Raw genomic sequence first — 15,989 nt, 5'->3', positions numbered from 1 at the left:
CTTTTTAAACTATTCTGAGGTTAATCGTTGGGTGGCCGCAGTAGTGCTAGACGAGGTATAAAATAGTCAGCTAGTATTAGTAGTAGCAATAGACGTCACGATTTCTAGGAATTGTAGATCTACATTTTATAACAGGTACACACAGCAACAAAATGTGCGATGCATTAAATTCCCACACCAAATGCACTGTAGGCTGGTTCTCGTGGCGTCTGATAATTACATAGAAGTACTAACTAAATCCCCTTATAAAAAGAAAGGTTTTATAGAGCTCATAAAGAACAAATTCTTTAAAAAAAGGAGGAAGTCGTACTGCGACCTTACTTCTCCCAAGGCTGCTTGGTCTATAGGTTTGTAATTGTACCCAGAAAGCCAAGCAACCCGTTACAGCAACTCCAAATAAAGCCTTCAAAGCGAACATTATATTGAACGACATTAATATATCACCCAATGTTATCGAGCATAGTATGTTTTTTATACCTTTTGAGACTGCAAAGAAAAGTGTAGTTTAAAGTTTTCAAAAATCTGCTACATTCACGTTAATATGTAATAGTCTCTATTTTGTATTGTAATCACTGTTAATCGATGCCTCTATATCTTGCCAAATGTCTACGCGACCCTAGAAATAAGCTGCTCGACTTATGATCGCCTCTATATGTATAGCTGGTTCGCATATCGTTTCACAATCAGTAACTTACAAATACGATCAGTTCGCATATCTGCAAGCTCTGCAGTTCAGTGTTCCAGCTGTGCAAAATACATATTTAGCTTTTACCAAAACATATCTATTAGATAAAATCGATGTGAAGTTAGTTCTACAGAATGTTTTACATGGTAGCGGCAGTTTGTTTTCTCTAATTGCTGGCGGTCACAACATAATAACGTTCCCTTTCCCGTTTGCCTTAGCATTGTTTCGAATAAGGACGCTGGTAACCGTCTGCCCGGATTTGACTAGCTATTGCACGTAAATTTATCCGCCAGAAAGAGAGCGCAACCCCTTTCCGGTACGACAAAAACCTGTCGGGATAAAATTTTTAACTGAAGCTTTTCGATTCTTTGCCTAGATTTTTAGCCTATTAGTGAAGACCCTAAAACGCGATGGTTCGCGCCGACGCTGCAAAATGCACGCCTTTATAATAAAAAAATAAGATGCAAATTTTTCGCTTAGCAGATATCCTCGCGATGAAATTCGAAATGTTTGCCACACTACTCTCCTCCGATTCCTCCATAGCAGTAGACTGAGGGCCAGGTGATGCCAGCGCCACCGTTGCATTGTCCGAATTGTGTAAGTAAAATATAACTTGATTTATAGTGTTTTCACGGCTTTCGTCTCAAGAGGTTCGATGTCTCGCAGTAGACGACGCGTAGTCTGTGGAGAATCCCATCAGTATATTTAAATTCAAAATTTGTGTTTTGTTTTGGTTTTTTTTGGCGTCTGTCTATGCGTTGTAAAGAGAGAAGGACAAAAAGTAAGCACGCGATGATCGACTTACGGAGGTTGTGATCGTGAATAGCCTATTGTAATGAACGAAGTGTACAAAAATTTACAATCAAGATTGCCGTCATCTAAGACCAATCGCCCAAATTCCCAGAAAAAGAAAGCCAACAAAAAGCAAAGCAGGATAATTTCCAAAATCAAAATGACGTTTTCAGTCGGCTACCATTGTGACCACGAGAATATGTTAAGACAACAAATATTGGGATAGAATCCTCAGTGACCATCTTCCCGTGTGTGATATTAGATATCTATCATAAATAATAAGTGTGAAAATGTGCAGCTGTTATAATCACAGTGTTTGAGGTCTATTGCTACTTATGTTACGTTAGTTGACGCTGTTGCTCACTGTTCTGAGAGGATACCTTATTTATCGATGTTTGTGTCCACATTGTTAGACAGTGCGAAGTATTTTGCCGGTAAGGCCCTGGATACTTGATGCCCGCTTTTACGGATTTTGGCAAGAAGGTTGGTTTGCATTCGTGGCCGTTGTCATTGTTAGTTCTTACATATTTACTGATAAATTGTAGAGAAGCTATCTTTTTACACCTGTTGTATGTGGCGAACATAAATGAGTAATCATGCCCTATATAGTATGTGGTGTATACAATTTCACGACAAAGACACGCACCGTTTTCCTGTCTTTGAGCTCTTTTACAAGTATTTATACATGGACATGATAACGTGTCAACATTGAAAATACCTTTAACTCTGTCATGGCGAGCAGCGTGTGATGCCGCGCTTAGTTTCTCTTTTGCCCAAGTTCGTTTCCCTACTGCATATTATTACCGAGGGTATTTTATTTGAGCTATGCTTTATCGGTTTATTCATTCGGTTGAAGAAAATTGCTTTAATAGTTTTATCTTTTCTTTGTATAAATAAGCTTGTTATTCAGTTCAAACTAGTGTTTTTGGCTTATCGCCTACACTGAAATTCGACGACGCGATTTCAGGATGCTACGATATGCTTTGCTGATCTCCCTTGCGCCAGTATGACAACAGTCGTTTGCGCCACCATCATACGCGTATGCTGCTGTAAAATTGTTGTTGCCGAGAGACAAATATTACTAACAAAATAGTTAGTCGGAAGACCGACGCCTGTTCTTCCGTGCTCGAGTTTATAGGCACAGTTTAGTACTACAGCACATTTCTTTGTAGTATTATAGTTGTTAATTCTTACTAATAGTAAGGCGTACAGGAAGTGCAGTTTGTTACCCTCTTTCTCTGCCTCTGTATATAAGCATGCCCATCGTTTCTCCACCCAAACAGTAAGCCAAATATTTACGTAGCTAATTTCTGTTGAACAAAAGGGCATTTTTTATAAACGAGCCATTGCCGATCTTAGTTTTTTGTAGTAGTTACCGTTAGTTAGTTATCCATCGTCTCTGGTTTGTCTATTGCTAGTGTACGTATATTTTGCATCTCCAACCTGTTTGTTAGTGTTTAGTTCTTATTTCAATTGTTTTCATAATTGTAGCCCAGTTAGTCATTATCTATATTTTCCTTAATTATTATAGGAGATAATGGTAATAGATCTTAGGTCCTATCTTCTTGCTGCGATAGCAGTTAGCAACGCAGTTAAGCCTGTTCATAGCCTTGTGTTAACCTCTACGAACAAACCCTCGGTTACAGTTGCTATGCATTTTGCCCGGCTGTTCATTCGCTCTTTCTGTCAGTCACCTTCACAATGGCTCTGCATCCATATGTCCTTCTGTATTGGCGCATCTGTTGCTGGCTGACAATATTGTGGTTCTTTCTGGGTCTCCTTGCCTGTAAGGGGCGGCTGCCGGCGGTGGCTGGGAGCGGCTAATAGTGATGGAAAAATAGAACGACAGTTTATGACGACAACCTTGAAATAGTACTTTTTAAGAGAAATTTTTAGGGCGGGAAAAAAGAAGCAGAAAGACACTTTCAAGCTGTTGCCTTCGAGACGAATACGTGATACAGCTCTTTCTTGGCAAGTGTCCTGAGCTGCCGCCACCGCCACCGAGGCGGTCCACTGGAGTGATGATACTGGCACCAAACCGACCTCCCAGCAAAGTTAAAGCATATACAATTAAAGGTATCCAATATGCCAGTCAACATGAAGAGTATCTCACCGATAACGCATAATCTGTAAACGGACATTTGGAAGCTGTTACCAAGTCCTTGCTCTTGCTGCGATCTACCCAATGAAGACAGCCTGATCTAACGATATGTTTGTCGAGTGGAAACTACTTTCTTGTATAGTATTATAATATAGTATGAACTGTAGGGGGGCAGATAATAAAGGTAAGCGTTTTGCAGGTCGATACCTGCGCAGATATCAATTCTTACGGCTTTGCGCACACTAGAGGTCTACTGGCCTTGATGTAGGATTTCGCCCACTATCGTCACCTAACAAATTATTGAATATTTCTAAGCTTCTGTTTCTCCTTTCTCGCAAGTAATTATTGCCCAGTCTCTTTCAAACTTAAAATATACAGCTTTCCAAAAAATGGGTAAGCGGGGAAACCTCTGACGTATGGTAGTATTTGTCCAGACCCGCTTTTCTTGTGAAATACTTGTGTATTATTTGTCAAGACCCGTTTTTCTTGTGAGATACTCATTTTCATGGAGGTCTTAAAAACAGCTTGTAATTTCTGTTCTCTTTTCGGCAGGGTTGTACTTTTAAGTAAAGTTCCCTAGCCAGATTCAAAGGAAGTAATTTTAACACTTTAAAACTGATGTGATTCTCGAGAAGTCTTAAATCTTCGAAAATTGCATTGTACAAACTAGCGCTTAGGTTTTCATCACCTTTTGAGTCTTGTTTAGGTAACTACTTGCCTTTGTACTGTATATTTTCTCAAAGGAACATAGCCAAAGGGTTTATCGTTGTCTATCCATATTTCTTCTCTATTTTTAATGTAAAACTGTTCTGCAGTACATTAAATTCTAAATAAAATCTGAATGAGGTCACGCCGAAATTAATGACTTAATCACACTCCCGTCACGTTAAACCCACTGCTAGGGTTACAGTGGTGTTGAACCACTAGCGGTCATGTGAGCGGGTAATTGAGTAGACTTAATCCCTATCCTGTTTCGATCAACGCAAGGTTCTTTGGACTGCTCAAAGGAACTATACGTAACTGGTGTTTTTGCACCAAAAATACTTGCCTAATATTTGAAAATATTTATTATCAGCGTATAGCCTTAAGGCGCAGACTTTCACAGTTAAAATAGCTGCTGTATATGTCTGCGTGTTACAAGCCAGGAAACGAGGAGATTGAGATGGAGAAACGAATAAAAAAAATGCAGAGTTTTTAATTAGAGTTTTTACAAAAAACAATTGGTAAGTCAGTAGAAGTTCAGGACACTGGGAACACTTGACTGTCTGTAGATTACGAACAAAAATTTTTCAATGTTCTATAGGTACATCTGGTACCTATCACTTTTCTTCTGTTTATTACCACCAATTGTTTGTAATATTAATCAGTCACTTTCATGATTGGGGCCTTAGCTATAGACCGGTCGTCTCTGGTCGCAAATCGTTTTTCATGGATGTATTTAGGTACAGCCAATTTCAACTAGTAAATCGCTATTTGAAATGGTGCGCGTACATGGTTAGCTCAAGATTAATCATACTGATGATTACATATACAAGGTGAATTAAAGAATGTGATGTCAATAAAAATAATAGTATATGTATTGGTAATATTCTAAACTGCATATATTTCACTATGTACAAATTGCAGCCACGTTTACATAATCAACCTTTAAAGCAAGAGCGTCGTTCCCAGTAGCAGGATTGTTCTTTTAAGAAATTAAGCTAGTTTGAATTTCAAAAACTTTTTTGCGCGTGCAGGTCTACTGATTTCCGATTTCGGCAATATTCAGGGCTTATATATCAACCAGTTCCGGTTCCTTATCAACATAAAGTCAAATGCTACTCAATATTTACGTTCACGTAGGGAAACTTGCCTTTCGTAGGATCCGTAACACCGCAACATTGGCTGTATTTATATAATTCTGTTATAAAAAAAAAAAAGAACATTTCAGCAAAACGAACATTTGTTGACATGCGTTCGCCCGGAAGTAAAAGGGGTAGTAAATTCGACTGGTTTGGGCTGTTGACACCATTTCGTCGGAGCCGATTACTAGCGCCACTGTTGCATGAACCACTAGTATCAATAGCATTCGTTTGTGGTCGACCAACGGCAACTATATTTTTTGGACCAATTAGAATAGATTGGCATCTTGCTATGTCGTGTAATGGCATTACTTTAACGTTGAAGAACTACGATAATTATAGTGAAAAAATGACGAGACTTTGAAAGACATCAGAGCATTCGATCTTGCATCTTCTTGCAATAAGTAGTTACGCACTCTTCGAAATGGGAATATATATATATGGCACGCATATGTACTTGATCTGATCCTGTCTGCTTATAATAAATGTGACTATTTTAGAAAGTAAAAACGGGTTTTTTTGAACTCAGAGCACACATAAGCGACACGTATTACTGACGAAGAGCTTGGGGAAAAAATTACATGATGGCGAAGTAAAAAGGTCCTCATGAAAAGACGCCCTATGTCAAGAGCGTGTTATAAATAAATGAAAATCAGTAAGACAAAGTCGTTTCATAAGCTCAAAAGCACGATAGACGTGTGTATGCGGATTCTCGGTCTTGTAATTTTTGGCAGATTCTTTCACAAACTTGGCATAAGATAATGCGTGGTATTATATCAATCGAAGGTGAGCTTGCATTAGCATACTCACGTGAAGCGCTTGGATAAATTCGCTTCTTACTGTGAGATTGTCAACATCAATCGACGGTGCCAGTTGCGTTTAAAGCCGCTACTGGAAACCCCTAACCTATCATTGGAACCACTAATATTGATCAAGCAGTGAGTGCACTAGGGTACACTTGGACTAGCATCACTGAGTTGTTTTTAAAAATATGTGCCTACATGAATAGTTCAACAAGACTGTCCGCGTTTACTAGCTAAGGGTCATACAAGTCGCTTTGAATATTCATGTCGAATTCTCCAAGATTCAACTCCAGTCGCTTTCAGCGGCACTCGGCTGTAAATTAATTTGATGAAAAGGATACCGCATAGTGCGTAGGATGGGCTTTTCCTATGGCCGATTATTCCAGCGTGCCACCGAAGCCTTTCAGGATCTTTCATTTTAGACGGGCTGTTGGCCGATTCAGAACTGAATTTAGATGTTAAGATGAATTACTCATGTAGATAATAATGGTTTGTATGACTGGCTCTCCGGTCTATCAAATGCAACAGCTCCATAGTCTTTGTCATTCCCGGTAACTTTAATAAACTCGTAATAAAAAAAAACTAAGGTATATTATGCGTACATACTACAGCGTGGCCTAGCGCTGCGAAGCGTTGCAAAATAATTGGAATCCTATTATTTTTCGTCAGCTACCATCGCACTAAATTCCTGCGTTTGTGAATGCGTCTTAGTGGACCTTTTCGAATGATATGATCCTGAAACCCGTTTAATTCGCTATTGAGTAATACCACGTCAACCTTAATGTCCACAACAATATTACATGCTAGAACTCGTAGCAACAGTTCATCGTTTTACTATTTGAATCTCTTTATTAACAACCTTGTCAATTAATGCACGGATCTACGTATTTATGTATCCGATAAGAAAAATAGTGCTTCAAACATTGCTAAGCTACATCAAATTCATTAGTTAATCTATGCGTTGTTCTCTTTCTTTGTTTTTTATCTTCCTGGTTTCATTTTCTTATCCAGGCGCTGTTGTCGGGCTGTGGGTGCTGCTGCGAGCCGAGGGGTGCGGCTCCGGGACCATCCCCGATGGAGCTTCATGAGATGCGCTATGTCCCGCGGCGGCCGAATGAGCTCGCGCTCGACGACATCCGTGAGGCGAACTTATCGGAGAACAAGCCGCTCGACCCAGTTGCCGCCCCTCTGGCATCCTTTGAGTCCTATTTGCAAGGACAGTATCCCCTGCCAATGATGTCACCCACATTGAGCGGGTGCACGCTGAGTTCATCGGACCAACAGTGGGAACGGTATTCACAGTGGCTTCATTGCATTGCCGTGGTGACGTTCGATCTCGAGCTGGGCCAGGCTATCGAGAGCGTGTACCCACCCTGTGCGACACTTAGCGAGCAGGAGAAGCTCAATATCTGCTATCTGGCGTTTCCCGATAGCAATTCAGCATGTATGGGTGATACGCAGTTTCACTTTCGGATACGACGCGAAGACGTAAACAGATCGAGGAGGCTCACTGAAGATCAGATGCACTTCAATGACATGGTGCCACCAGCATTACAAATAGATATTGAGTACCTGTACGGATTCGCCTACTTTCGACAAGTAAGTTAGTTGTGTGCGTGTCTATCTATTGTAATGGTAGCTTGCATATGATGAAATTTTTCGCTGTTTTTTTCTTTTTCTGTGTACTCATGTTGACGGTGATTAGAGTAGAAAGTTAAGTGTGTGTCTTGAATTCACGGTACAGCAAACAGATGAACATGGAGTTCGTGAAGACTACACAGAGCTTATTTTCTTAGTCATTAGGGTAAGCAGCCTTCGTAATGACGTATTAGATGTCCGTTTGCGTGAGTTTATTATAGAAAACAGTATGCTCTACGTGATATCTGAAGAGACTTATTATTTGTTGATTCGTATAATATTTGAGTTCTTACCAGCTTGTCCAGTTATGACCGCTTATCGAAACAGACGTTTTATAGCTAAAAGTCGATGAAGGGAAACAGTTTGCAAATTTATCACACTTCAAAAATTTCTCCGGCGCTGTAAACAATGAAAGTGATTTTTGGTCTTTTCGTTGCTTTGTGTTGACGTTCTACCAGAAGCTGACAGTAATGAGGGTGGTAATCAATGGAAGACCCTTTATTGCGCCTATCTGGTAACGCTACTGCGACAGTAGCAAGCCAGCCATAATTTCTGCGGTAATCTCTCAAGGCAACGTCTAAAGGAGTATCTCATTACGATGAGGAGCGCTACAAGATCAGGCCCAAATGGTGACGCAAATAATTCCCATATGCTGACGTAAACCAAATGCCTACGAATGCGCATAAACTCAAATGTTTATCGTCGTATTCGTTTGGTTATAATTTTATAATAGTTGTTTGCACCATAGCCAAAACTCGACTATAACATTACCTGTACGTTCGGTACAAGACGTACTTCGAAACTAGTGAAATATCTATCGTAATGCTCTGTCAGCATGTAACGATTTGGACACTCTGCCATATAACGATAAGCTGTCAGTTGAAACGAATTAAGCTTGTCGGATTACAGAAACAAAAGCTTAAATAGCATGTTTGAGTTGTTTTTGCGATTCGCTACTCGGACAAAGCTATGTTGAACGATTATAGTTTCTGATTAGAGCACAGGGAAGAGTGCGCGTTCGGTTTCGTATAGGCAAAACCCGATTCAACAACAACAACTCTCAGGGCTTCAAGTCAGCATTCGAAGCTTCCATTCTTCTCAGCAAATATTCGCGTTTCCCTGTCTGACTAGAAACGCCTGGAGTATCTGACATTGTTCGATGTGTTATTGGTTGCTTAGAACGGTCGGGGTCGCTTGAACGCCGCAAGCCAAAGGTTCGATGGTTGGTCGCTATTTCCGTAAGGGCTCTTTCTTGTATCTAAAGAATGACAAGCAACGATAGAAATTAAAGAAACATCAAGAGATATCACAATCGAGGATACTCCAAGGTTGATCTGATGGGTTGCATAGTTGGTGCCATCAATTGTCAACGTTCCATAATTGGCCTTAGAGTAAGATGTGGACAAAGAGCAGATATGTTGGTTAGTCTATCACGACACGGTTCGCTGTCGTAACCCCAGTTACGCACCACACTGTAAGCAAATAATAAGTATATAATAAAAACAAATTTATCACCTATGTGTATTTTAGACCCGGTGGAATAGAAACACTCTGCTGGATTGATTTGAAACGTTGTGCATATTTCAGCAGTCTACGTTTAGTACGGAAGACAAAACATAGTTCTAGAAGTTATTAACGCCCCTCGGAGATGTCTGGTTCCGTATAACATACGATTTGCCCTATCTTTTTTATAGCCGGGAGTTTATATAATGTTTTGTCCACTTAGGCTTTCTGACGTACAACTGCGCCGATAGTAAAGAGCCTAAACTGTTTTAATCAGCTGGGCCATATTCCGTAGCTACTCGACTTTTTATTAAATTATCGTCATTATACACGAGACTAACGGAACAAATGTATGGGTCGCATTTTTAGACGTCAGTTCGGGAGGAGGCACCCCATTCAACTGATTACGTGAGAAACATATGAAGTAATCGTGGCAATAAAGCGAAGCCCTGCATGTCTCGACGACTGACCGTGACGTTTAACACTAAGCTTTAACGAACTCGCCGAACCTGGATATGTTGATAGAATGGAATAAAACAATGATACTATTTGTAATTGTAACGAGTTCGGCTTGTGAAAGAGTGTATAGCGCCATTGTGGAAACACGGTGTCTACAGCGCAGCTTGCTGAACGTTAATGAATACTGGAAATGTATAGATCTATATTAGACTAGCACATGTATAATGCATCGTGCGAAAAAACGATTTATGACACTCCAGTTATTCAACATAAGAATATTCATTGGTCAGTACTGTTGCAATATAGCAGGTAAAAACACATTCAAACTCGAACATTTCATCAAATACCAGATATTGACCAAAAGAAATTTAAACAGCGCCGCTATAAGTGTAACGTTTGACAGTTTAACAGGTAGTTGTGTTTGCAATATATTTTCTTTATTTGTTTTATGAATACACGTTCAAATGGTGAAATTTTTTTACAATAAAGGAGAGAGAACACCAATTCTGGAACTTTCGTTTTAGAAAACGTCAAACTTATTCAGTACATGGACCTGAATATTTTACAAAGCAACGAGTGAAGGTAAATTGTAATAATAGATTATTTCTGAACCATTCAATCAGCATTCCCTAGTCTCTCATAGGACTGCATACTTTTTGAACATTCTGTGGTTCGCTAAAGCGTACTAACTTAGCAACTAATTTGAGATTAGGTCTGTAGGGTTACCAATCTTCCAGTTAATCTTTTCATTCACTCTAGAGTTACGTACTTCCCAAAGACCAAGGGTGACAAACTGTAAGCAATTCTTACAGAGCTTGCGACAATATATAAAATGAAACGTGCATACCATGCAGTGCAACTTGATGGCTTACGTAGGAAAATGCTCCTATTCATTATTGTTATGTCTCTATGGTTACAGTATCAAGGATACTTGTCCAGTATACATAGACGGTCTAAAAACGTTGTAAGTAGTGTCCGCTGGTGGGGCTCAACACGTATACGCTGTTATATATTCCTAACGCATACAACATCTGTATATTTTCGTCAAAATAGCTTATTGTAAATTCTCCAGATTGGGCTGCAAGTCTAATTCATAACTAACATTGATGTTTCACTTAGCCCAAACCATGTAGGCCCTTTATAAGGGTCCTTGACTCATAATGAAGATTAGCGATGGTTCAGACAGGGAACTTCCGTAGCAGCATCTTCTTCCGCGCAGCGTCATTCGGCCTTCCATTGCAGCCGCTCTGCGCACTAGCAATCCCAACAGACGACGTCTATTGCCAATACGCGCCATCTGCGCATTTCGTTGGACCCCTTGTCTTCGGTCCGCTGCAGAGTGACGCCAAAAAACCAAGTAAACCTACGGAATCGTTGGAGCTCAGAACTTAGCGGGTATTGGAGCAAGCCAGATGATGGTTTTTTCCTTCCTCAAGAACCGGTGCCGCCGCGCGCGAACAGCCACTAGCCCATTGGCTATCGTGGATCGGGTAAGCTAGCCCTCACGAAATCCCCCTCAATGTCTACCTAAGAAATTTTGGTTATACGACATCATATCATAGATTTTCCACTTACTGGAAAAAGCACTGGCATCATACACGACTGCAGTTCGAGGCTGAATCGCTTTCGAGATCCTCTTGTTCGGGTTAAATTGTCTCTGCTCTGTCAGTCGATTGATGTCTCAATGATAATTCCTGCCTGTAACTCTGAGAGTAACCGCGCAGTTTCATTTGCGCTTTCCGAATGCGGGGTAGTCATAACATACTATTCATTACTGCGTAATTGCACAAGCATTTCCAGCCCCTCGCTCAGTCATTTCTCGGTTGATGTTGCAGGGCCGATGGCCAAGTATTGCTACGTTACCCTTTAAATATGACCTAAATCATGTTGATCTTCCCGGCAAACTCAACACGTTCACTGTGATCAATGTCCAAAAAAGCGGGCTCATACTAGTGATGCACAAACCTCTCCCCGACAGGAGCATTGATCCATAAAAAGCGATGCTGCTTACGCTGCCAATACTAGAATTAGGACTAGAACTAGGGCTCCGGCCTTGTCTTTGTCTGATCACTAAATTGACGAACTACATTATTCAGAATGATTGCCGTGCACGAGTTGGTTTTCTCTAGCGCCTCTCTCTGATGGGGCCATCGCGATCCTTAAGCAGCGTTACCGGACGGTCTTTGTGCAGCTATGTTGAATGACTGAATTAAATAAAGGGCTTAAAGAATAGCCACACATGAACATTTAGGCGTGATGGCCGGCAGACGGTGAATAATATTTTAATTCATTGTTAAAATAGATAACTTTGTGCATTGCCGCTGCTGTCGCAGTGAACGGTCCTTATAGCTAATATTTTTAGTTCATTCAAGCTTGAAGGGCCTTCGGGATAACCGAACAGAGCGTTATTGCCGATGCTTTAGCACTAATAAGGTTGGCAAAGCTCAGCAGCTTCCAGTGGAAGAAACTACCGTGTCTTGTATTCGGCATAACGTGCTCGGCCACCAGTTCACCAGACGACAATCGTTCACATCATGCCCTGACTCAAACGACTCGAGGCGCCGGTTGCTGCCGATGACAATGATAGCTATGATCTGTAAATCGACCCTCGCAGTCGTAACAGGCTGTTCATGACGGCAATGTCGCCAACTATCTCAGTAATTTTACGAAAATTAAACTTAACACAAGAACGGCACCAAAAAAATCTTATCCAGATGACGTGGGCTATCAAAACAGTAAAAGAACGAATTCCGAGTGACCATTAGTCAATACGGAACGAGCAGACCGTGAGCTTCGTGTTTGGCAATGGTAAAGAAAAACTGTAAAGGACAACTTGCTCTTTCATCCATAATTCAATGATATCTGAATTATTCACACTTAACTCAAACGAACAACCTATATTTAGGTAACGCTGATATTTGATTCATACTGCTCAAGATTTCCACTAATAAGTGCTATATCGCATGGTTAACAGACGTCCACAGTTGCAGTTATGTTGTGTACTAGTAAATTGCTACCGGTTTAGCTAAATTTGGAGACCTGCACAGCGCCTCCCTACCTCGCAAGGATCGGTTTCAATAATAGTGATATTAATTCTTCCGCATCACCTGCAAAAGTTTTTTTTATCGTTAGAAATGCGTTTTCCGTTGCACGTTATTTTCTCATGTTGACAAATAAGACTGAAAAGAACTCGCAAAGTAAATATCATCGCCTTCATACGAAGGTATTTCGTTTTGTCCGTGTCTTTTGCGGTTGCGAAGTCTTGATGCGGATGGACTTTGTCGACAGACGAGCGCCGTTCACGATGGCAGACGAAGCCTAGTAAAGCCAAGCCAAGAGGTGAGCTTTAAGCTCTCAGGGCAACGGTCTTTGGCTGTGTGCATTTAATGTTTTGTATTTTAGCAATGAGCTAACATTGAAACAGGATAACCGTCGACGTAAAGTTATACAACAATCTAAAGTCCGCCTGAAGAGGCAGCTCAGCAATGATGCTTCCACGTTCGTGGTATTAACTGCCAGGAACAGCACTCCAAGATTGGATTTACGACGCACAAACGTTAAATTGTATTGATTTATTTTTAAAACTTTAGAAAGAAAGTTTTTATAGAAAGATAAAAACATTCCTAAAAATTCATTTATAACTTTCCATATCTTCATGGTCCGCCGCTTGTCGAACATCGACAAACAAAAATGCTTGATTAGCTGGTCGAGCCGGTTGTACCATGAGTCGGAATGTAATCGTACGTGCAATGCGTAATACTATAGGCATTGCGTGCTCTCCTCTAGTTGGACTCTGACACGTTAAACGGCATTTGGCCATTTCTTTTTTTTTTTGTTGTTAGGTTCGCCCGTGCACGCCTTATCGCGATTGTGTTTGGATCGTCGACATACCTATGGCATAATTCATTTGTCTCTTTTCGTCTAGTACCATGGTAATTTAAGCTGATATTGTTACTTAGATTCTGCTGCCGCTTCTGTTATCGGCACCTGCCGACAATAGTTCGCCTCTTATTGCCCCGTAGACATACCGGTTTTGACGACTTCTTTCCCCCTCCCGTCAGAATACGACGATCTGTCTCATGTCAATACATAGCAATCCGACGTTCTTCATGGTGTTGGCATATTTTTCTCGACGACTACCAAAATTAGGTCGCCACCAGCAACAAATGCAATGGTACTAGTACGTTATCAATACCTAATACCGTTGCACTTGCCCGATCTGTGTGCGGCCCTTCCGCCGATACTGGTATAGCTCTAGCTGCCGTTTGCACCGCAACCATTCCGATGGCTGCGATCATTACGCCACTAGTGACATCGACAGCTCTGTATATGAACGTATGCGTGTGTAAGTCTCGCACAAATGATAGCGGTGTTGCGGTACGCGCTCCGACCCATCGAACTATTGAAAAACCAAATAACAGATGGTCGCATGCCAATCAACAGACAAGTCTGGATGAATGAACGGAAGCCCGCCACTACCTCAGCCACGTGCTTGGTTGATCTATGTCCGACTACAACGTCCAAAGTGTCTGAGCTGCCTAAATCCGAAGAGCCCGAAGCCGACTCATCGCACGAATCAGTCGATAACAATGATGCTGGTTGTAACAGCCATGTAATAACGATGGATGCGATTTTTACGAATGCCGACAATGCCAGTAAGAACGTAGTTCTACCTGATTTTACGTACGGTCAGAACCCTGTAGCAACTAGTAAATGGCGGGACGGAAGCTTACAAAGTAGTTCGTTTCGCTAGGAGCTCAGCACAATTTCGTGCCAAAACTGTTTATGCATAATAATGTGTGATAAATGAGTACGGAAAAATCGACATTAGGAAAGGGAGCTTGTAGGCAGCCATTACGATATCATGGAGACAAGTTGATACCAGATACATAAACGAAGGACAAGTCAATAAGCGAAGGAGCCAAGAAAGGCCTAAGGTCGTAATATTATGGGTCAAATATCGGTAAAAAACGCGACGAGTTTGAGCGCGCAAATAGTCAGTCGAACGCCGGTGTAGGTGACAAGAAACGACCGTCTTTGTTGTTTTACTTAGTTGTTGCTACTCAAGGTGACATATGGGTGGGGCAAAAACGACAACATGTAGTCGAGTGACAGTAGGCAAATGAGCAGGAGTTGAATGTGGAGAGAGGTTCTTCAGATTGAGATGGGACATACGGCTTTTGGGAGATGATGGTGTCGCTCGTTTGTCCACGTTTGATGATATTTGGTTGGTGGTGTATTAAGAAGATACCGTAGAATGCCGATTTTGTAGGGACAATATGGAATAACATAAAAGACAGTAAAATAATGCGCGAGAAAAAATACGGTTAAAAAGGGAATGGTCTTCGTAGAAAAAAATGGGAGAACAAAGAACTTTATTGTACATTTAGTACCGCACGGTTTTTAGAGCATAGTTTTTGTCCGTGACGTAGCATTTGCTTGATTAGACTGAATATACATAGTTTGATATTACTACAATCATTAACATAGTTCTTAGTTTTTGTTTGTCGCAATCTAGCGAAATGCTCCCCGTACCGGTGCTAACTGATCGTATTAAGAGGAGTCACGCCGAACTGTGTCTTGGTGCACCAAATTACTTCTTAATCCTTGTAGCTCTCCAGTTAGAAACAAAATCCTGCCACTGTTCTCAACACGTGATAATAATGATGTTTTTCGAATAATTTGTCTGTCAAAGTCCGATCTACAATTCGAATGTGAATTAAGACGACGCACATTCATTAATAGGGCATGCCAATGTGAGATCGTGCCCGACAAAGTGGCTTCTGCTGATCCGTTTGCACGTAAATTCTGGTTGTCTCTGATCGTCACGGCATGCACTGCAGACGTCATTACTACATGTAAGGCTAATGATATAAATTGCGTTGCGACGTAGTAATTCAGGACCCGTGTTTTTTTTTAAATATTTCGCATCTCAGGGTATATATATATATAGATTATTTATTTTTACAAAATACAAAATTATTTGACTGGAGCCCAGGTAAGTTTTGATATTCCTTATAACAGATTTTTCACGAGTCGGTATGAAACTGGTGTGTTTAGTCAGTCTAGGTTGCCGGTATAAAATGTAGTAAAGTGCGTTTACTTACGAGAAGGGTCCGTGTTTTTGGCGGCAAAATTTTCGAAAATTCCAGAACGCATACGTGGCG

At 40.9% G+C, this 15,989-nt stretch overlaps 1 protein-coding gene across 5 annotated transcripts in view; it reads left to right on the top strand.

The window, feature by feature from the left end:
* The first annotated feature begins 994 nt into the window (after positions 1-994).
* Positions 995-15,989, top strand: part of LOC111264152 (protein DENND6A) — a 40,880-nt gene continuing 25,885 nt past the window's right edge. For 2 of the 5 annotated variants that reach the window (XM_022839809.2, XM_022839807.2), the window contains exons 1-2: positions 995-1,282; positions 7,234-7,821. In XM_022839809.2, coding sequence (XP_022695544.1) covers positions 1,250-1,282; positions 7,234-7,821 — 621 coding nt within the window. In that variant the 5' untranslated portion in view covers positions 995-1,249. The other 3 variants (XM_022839810.2, XM_022839808.2, XM_022839811.2) reach the window with 3 other exon arrangements.

Source organism: Varroa jacobsoni, unplaced genomic scaffold (genome assembly GCF_002532875.2).
Source record: "Varroa jacobsoni isolate VJ856 unplaced genomic scaffold, vjacob_1.0 scaffold_823, whole genome shotgun sequence".
Lineage (NCBI taxonomy): Eukaryota > Metazoa > Arthropoda > Arachnida > Mesostigmata > Varroidae > Varroa > Varroa jacobsoni.
The sequence above is the reverse complement of the archived record's forward strand: the minus strand, read 5'-3'. Positions and strand labels throughout refer to the sequence as shown.